Source organism: Myotis davidii, unplaced genomic scaffold, assembly GCF_000327345.1.
Source record: "Myotis davidii unplaced genomic scaffold, ASM32734v1 scaffold159, whole genome shotgun sequence".
Taxonomy (NCBI): Eukaryota; Metazoa; Chordata; class Mammalia; order Chiroptera; family Vespertilionidae; genus Myotis; species Myotis davidii.
The window spans coordinates 5,024,208-5,031,235 of NW_006291231.1; the positions used below are offsets into that span (position 1 = coordinate 5,024,208).

Here is a 7,028-nt window from a genome sequence, read left to right on the forward strand (position 1 = left end):
CCTAGTCCTAGCCCGCCCCCGCCGCCGTTTGTTTGAACTTGACCTCCCAGGTCGGGGGTCCGAGGTGGCCAGCTCAGGGGTTAGGAGAAACTTCCGGAACCGGTGGGCCCTCTCTCCAGGAAGGGGACGGCCCAGGCACTTCCTTCGGCGTGGCGGGGACTTGGGATCTGAAGCGGGAGGAGTGCGGGGGGGACGGGGACGGGAGGGGGAGACGTGCTCGGAGCTCAGCGGTAGCCTAGGGCGCCCGCCGGGATGTCACCCAGCAGGGAGAGCCCAGCACAGCCCCTGCGCCGGTGTGGGTGGTGTCCGGGCAGGAGTTACCACCCGTGTTCGAGGGAGCCTGCCTCCTCATTTAGGAGCTTGGTCCTCCCCTGGGAGAGAGAGGTGCGCCCGTAGACTTCCGCGGCTGGTGGGCAGGCCCTGGGCTTGCGGTGGTGCGGGGGGCATAGGCAGCACCTGTGTCAGTGAGGCCGGCCTTTTTGTCTCGATTGGGGGGGGGCGGGGGATCTGCCAAATCTGCCATGGACTGCCCTCGTGACTTCAGTTTTTTTCCAGCAGTTACCCAAGGTTAGAAGATAATGGCAGGGTGCAGGGCGCAGGGAGGGACAGGCGAGGGGAAGGGGGGCTGCTTGGGCTGCTTGTTAATTACCACTGCTAGAAAAACTTCCGGGCGGTAGTCTCTTGGAATCTGGAGGAAGGGGCCGCTCACGCAGTCTTAACTACCAGCCCCGTGGACATGGCACTGTGGAACTGGTAGAACCCTTAAATCTACCGCAGACCCCACCTGAGATGGTGCGAGGGGGTGTCAAAGGGGCTGGAAGGGGGATTCAGCCCCGCATCTGATGTACCCTGAGTGAACCAATAGGCCTTGGGGCGGGGCTGCCTGAGATAAACTTAGCCTGATTGTTTTCAGCGCAAATTCTACTCCCAGCCCCTTGATCTTTTGGGCTTATCTAGTTTTGGGAAGTGGCGTGTGCAGGCCACAGAGCTGAAGCAGGGGATGGGGCCTCTTTCAGTCTGCAAATATATTTGGGCCTATTAGGATACAGCCATAAACATAAAACTCATGAAATTATGAAATGGTGAAGGAAATAAACCCCACTATAGATTGGGTGACATTTAAAAATACCTGAAGGATAAGAAACGCAGCCTGGAAAAAAAAGTAGGGAGGCAAACTTAGTGCCTGTGCAAAGGCCTCCAGACAGGAAAGCCATCTTCCCATCAAGAGGCTGGATTGCCTGGGAAGTGTGGCTTCAGGGCAGGGCTGAGAGGGGCGTGGCTCCAGGTGAGGTTGGGGCTAAGCAGCAGCAAGATCCTGCAGGGCCTCAGAGGTCACAGTTAGGAGTGTGGGTTTTGGGGCAATTCGTCTTATAATTTGAGGTCTTATTCTAAGTGCAGATAGAGCCGCTGAAGGGTTTTAAGCACGGGTTTGACCAAGTCTCATATGTGCTTTTAAACCATTACTGTGGTGGCTCAGTCTCCGGAGAGTGAGCTGGGAGGGCATGCTGGGCTCCATGCCAGAGTCCAGATGGTGGTGGCTGGGATTAGGGTGGAAATGGGAGAAATGGGGAGCAAGGAGGGACTTGATATAGATTCTGGAGGTAGCACAAGACTTGCTGACAGTTTAGATAGGGGGAAGGGGAAAGGGATTAGGATTGCCAGATAAAATACAGGAGGCCCAGTTCGATGTGAATTTCAGATAAACAGTGAGGAATTTCTTGGTGTGAGAGTGTCACCTGCAATATTTGGGAGCAAGCTTCACCTGGGAAGTTGTAAACCTACCAATGCAGAGCCTACCCCAGAGCAAGTCAGTCACCACCTCTGGGGGTGCCTGGGTTGGGAAACTCGAGAGGAGGGAGGGATAGAGGAGAGGAGGAAGCTGTGGCTGCAGGAGGCGAGCTTGGAGCATCTCAGCCCCTGGTTTAAGGTGTTGTCACTGAGGAAGTTTCCAGGTGTTTTATTCTAGGATTACGTAGGCTAGTCTTCTTCAGGTTCCACTCTGTTGAATTCATTACACTTTCAGTGAACTTTTTAAAGCAACAAGATCTCCTGGAAAATGGAGACATTAAAAATGATTTCTCAGAGTGGGGAAAAGTAGATTAATTGGCCACTGCTCTACTGTTTTCTTTTCCCTGGCAGTCTTTTGCTTTTCCTCTGATTTCTAAAATCAGGAATCTGTAAATGAGGTGGGTGGTGCTGTCTGCCTGCAGGGCCCTTTACTGGCCCTCACCTTGTCCCTGAAGCCTGCTGTCAGGCCACTGCCTCAGCTTCCTGCCCAGCCAAAGAGGCTCAGGTGGGGCTCTGGCACATTGGTCTCAAAACCCACTGAAGTGGCCCCTGCATTTTCCAGCAGAGCCAAGGCTTCTGTATAGCCAGGCACCCTGAGTGTAGAAAGTAATGCCGCCCCCTTTGCAGCTGTACTCTTCACAGCGTGCTGGCACTTTCTACCTTGTGGCGTGGCCATGAGACTAAGGCTGGGTGATCTTGATCTTGGGCGGGTTCTCTGATGTCTCAGGCTCTGGCTCCTCTGTAAAATGGAGATGGAGGTAATATCTGCTCATGAAAGTTTTGCATCCTGGATGTGATAGAGCAGGTAGAGTGATTAGCCCTGATGTGTGTTCCTGGCTGAAGAGCTCAGTTGTTAGAGTTATTGGTGTTATTAATCCCCCTGCAGCAATGCAGACCTGAAGAATCGTCTGTGTTACAGATGAGGACCACGAGCTCACAGCCAGTTAGTGGTGGAGCTGGGTTTCGTTGACATCACAGCTCACTTTGCTGTGGAGATGGAAGAGGATGAACCCTACAGGGGTTTGGGTCAGGCTACCTAAGTGCCTATTCACTCTTCCCTCACCTCTCTCCACCTCCAGTGCCCCATAATTTTCAAATCACTTTCAAGGGCAGCTTAGAGGGAAAACACGAAGTGACTGAGATGCCCACCCTTAAAGTGCAACATGGGATCCAAGTACCAACTCCAGGAAGCCTGCCCTGGTCCCCGCGGATAATCAGCACCTCTAACCCTATTTTATCTGTACTCGTTTTCTGATAACACTTGATTTCCCATTATACTAAAGCTACTGGTATATGCGCTTTCTGTTCTGTGGGACTGGGAGCTCCATTTCCATTAGAGTGTACGACAGTAAGGCTGAGTACAAGACAATAAGATTTTTACTGAGTTCGGCTGGATGAAAAGCACTTCTCGGGCTCCCCAGATGTTATTTTCTTTACTTTTAAACGTTCACGGCTTTATTTGCTCCGCTCTATTTTAAAAGTCTGGCAGGCTTTTCCAGTATCTTATACAGTACTTCTTTAAAATCATGTCCCTGACTCTTTTCCTGGTGCTACTTTGTTATAGTCCCTGAAGAATTTACTCCTTGGCTTGGAAATCCCTTTGTAGAGACAAGCTCTACAGGACCAGGCTCATGTGTGGGTTAACGCAGCTCATTGCATTGCTCTCCTCTACATCATTGCCTCAGCTCAAGGTCTTCCATGTATTCTTACAGTTATACTGGATAAATACCAACACAGTGTTTACTGCTTTGCCATGTGAAAATTGTAAAACACCACATGGAACACTAAATATCACATCACTCACGGCAGACGGGCTGATGTATTGGCAGAAGCTCTTATCTTGAACTGAAGGTGGACAGTCTTTACTTCGTGATTTTCCTCAACTGTAAGACATCCTTTTTCTTTGACAACCCTTCTTATATTTTTTAAAGCCATCTCTTGGATGTCTTTTTTCCACATCCATTCAAACATTAAATTGGTTCATATAATCTAAACTCGCTAATAGAATGCCCTTCGACTCCATGGCCTTTTCAAGTGTTCTGTCTCCGAATCATCTTCACACAGTGATTTGTGAAGCAAAATGGATATAATTTCATTTCAGATGACAAGGTTCTTTTTTAAAGTCCAAGAGAACCTTTAAAGTTTATCTGCAAAAAGAGCGACTCACACTTACCTCTGGATATGTGTTTTTTTTCTGTCCTAAAACGTTGGGACAGTAAAAGAACACGTTACTTGTGTAACATGACGAAGTATGTCAATCGTGTGGCCGGTGGGCCACTAAACGAGGCATGCGGCCCGCTGACCGCGAGTTTGACATGCTTGGGAAAGGTTTCGTCAGGACCTGAGTGTAACTTTTGCTGTACTTTGGGTGAGGCTGGGGACCTGGTGCCTTACTGAGCTTGGGTTAGGGTTAGGGTTAGGGTTAGGGAGTGGCAGGCCTTTGGGAGGACTGCGTGCGATTTGATCATCTTTTGCAGTCCCCTTGGCTGCAGATGTCTATGGAGAACTCACTGGGAAAGTGGCAGTGTTTGAAGTTCCACAAACTAAATCTGGATGGCTAGCCTGTTCATCTCCTCACCAATTTTTCTTCTTCTGACAAGATGAGAGAGCATTACCTTTCAGAAGAGAAAGTTTCCACTCTAACCTTCACCCACAAACTGGGAAGCAGGAAGTAGCAGCAGTGCTTGTCTGGGTGTGTGGGGAAGTGGAATTCTTGAAGACTTTACTGGCCGACTCTGACAGTATTGAGTCAAACGTGAAACCCAGTACCTACCACAGTGTCGGGCCCTTAGGTGGTGCTCAATAAATGGTTGTTGAATGAATATGTACGAGCAAAGTGCACCCAAAACATGGGATTAGAGTTCTTTTAACGTATATCATGCTCCTTCATGACCCCTCTGTAAAATACTGGTGGGCAGGGCTTTCGTATGTGGATCAATTCACAGATTTTCATTTTCACTTACCTTGTATACGTGGCGTTTCCACATAACCTCCTGCTCTGCCTTTCAACCACACACAGGTTTTCTTGGACGTGAGGATCGGAGACAAAGATGTTGGCAGGATAGTGATTGGCCTCTTTGGAAAAGTTGTGCCCAAGACGGTGGACAATTTTGTCGCTTTGGCCACAGGGGAGGTATGTCTCAGCTTATTTCTTTTGTGCACAAATTGGATCTTCCTTCTCTTAAGTCAAGATAAAGATGTCTTCTGGGAAAAAAGTATTTAATTAGTAGGTCAGGTGGACCTGAGACATCTTGCAATATTTTACTTCATTTTTGTATAAAACCTGTATTCTTCAGGCCCTCGGTGTCCTTAAAACACTGAGGCTTCTAGAAATCGAGGGGAAACAGTCATCAAGTGAAAATGCAGATTGCTCATTTTTTAGTAATTCACATTAGTACTTTACTTCCATGGCTTGTTTGTTTACTTATATTTATTAATTTGATCAGTTAATGATAATTTCTAACAGTGAATTATTGCAGAGGCTTAATCAAGTTCTGTAGGTATTTTGTATAATTTTCTCGTTTTGTTATTTTCAGATAAACACTGGGGTTTATCTTTCAGTATGGGTTATATCTACTTATATATTCAATTGACATAATCTCTTTAGAAAGGATATGGATATAAAGGAAGCAAATTTCATCGTGTCATCAAAGATTTCATGATTCAAGGAGGAGACTTCACCAATGGGGATGGCACTGGCGGTAAATTGTCTTTTGTATTTTTCCTTTTCCACTTAACAAACTGAAATCTAAAATTAAGCCAGTATATTCACCCAGTATATTGAGTTCTAAGATTTAAGGAACAAAGTCATAAAGACCACCAAATGAATTCTTTAGGAAGGATAAAGTTTTGGGGGCCAAATGTTGGTAGATATGAATGAGCAAGGCCTTCTAATTTTAAATAGTATTACTTTGGTGTTCATTATCTCCCCATAGCAGAAATATGTTCATTTAGTAGACTATTTAGCAGTTATTAAAATGCTAGACTACAGGTCTATAGCAGTACAGAAAGCTGTCTGCCACAGGAAGGGAAGACAGAATATAACACTGTACTTATGGGGTTAGCAGTTCGCTACAAATTGGATGTTGGTGGAGGAAAACTGGGGGCATCATTTTAGAAGGACGAGATTGGCATTTAGATGGCAGGATTACAGGTGAATTTATCCCCTTCTCTCAAAATTCTTTCATTTCATTGTCAGTTTTTTTAATAATAAAAAATTATTTTTTGAGTTGTCAAAAATTATAATATAAATTAATTTTTATAAATAAAATTAGAGTTCTATAAAATACAACTAATTACATTTATAGACTTTCAAATCTCCCTGACCATGGTTTCTGATGGAGGATTCCAGCTACCCAGCTCCCTGGACTATTTTCCTTCAGAAATGTAGTGAGTTCCCTTCCTGAATATACGTGGTACATGTAACCACACAGAATTTAAATTTATTGAAGACTTTTAATGATCAAATGCCAGTTTTGGTCGATATTAAATTGCTAACTTTTTCAAGAAACCTAGGCCATTTTCCAGCACTATTGCTAATTGTATGTTTATTGCAATGGTTTATTTATAAAAAATGCCTACCATTACATGTTTGGATTTGCCAGGCACTTCAGGAAGATTACCTTTAGCCCTTGCAAAAATGCTGCAAGCTGCAGGGATGTAGCATGGAGCAGGTAACTTGGGTAAATGGGGTTGGTGAGGATGTGCAGGGAAGGGATCCCAGCCGCTATGGAGCTGGTTCTCACTGGAAAAGCCTGCAGCTCAAGGATCAGCAAACCCCTTCCCTTCCCCACACCATCCCCTCCTGGACTGACATCCCACTATCCTCCCCTTGGGCACGCCAGGAATGGTGACTGAGCTTTCCTGTGTCTCCTTTTCTACATTTTTCTTTCTCGCTGCCAGTGTGTGTGTGTGTGTGTGTGTGTGTGTGTGTGTTTGCGCGCACGCGCACAGGTGCAAGTGTGTGCATGCATGAGTGAGTTAAAATTCTCTGAGTTTTGGAGATAGGACCTTGTGGATCACTTAATTTAGCCTAAACTCCTCCGTGGGCAGAGCTTTCCTGCCAGGTTACCGTCACTGACCAACCAGCTTGCCTTTGATATCCACTTCTGGTCCTAACTAAGCCAGGATTTTAGGGCTGGCAGTGGATGGATAGGGAGCCCTGCAGAAGGGGAGAGGGTGAGCATGACAGGCACTCACGGTGTTGGAGGATGGAGAAAATATTTCTCCAGGGGAAATGT

General features: G+C 46.4%; 1 protein-coding gene across 1 annotated transcript in view; it reads left to right on the forward strand.

Annotated features, from left to right (window-relative positions):
* The first annotated feature begins 4,029 nt into the window (after nt 1-4,029).
* The window catches only part of PPIC (peptidylprolyl isomerase C), an 8,263-nt gene continuing 5,264 nt past the window's right edge, over nt 4,030-7,028 (forward strand). Inside the window, exons 1-3 of the mRNA XM_015564389.1 lie at nt 4,030-4,092; nt 4,808-4,921; nt 5,396-5,512. Of these exons, the coding sequence (XP_015419875.1) occupies nt 4,030-4,092; nt 4,808-4,921; nt 5,396-5,512 (294 nt within the window). The remainder of the gene's footprint in view (nt 4,093-4,807; nt 4,922-5,395; nt 5,513-7,028) is intronic.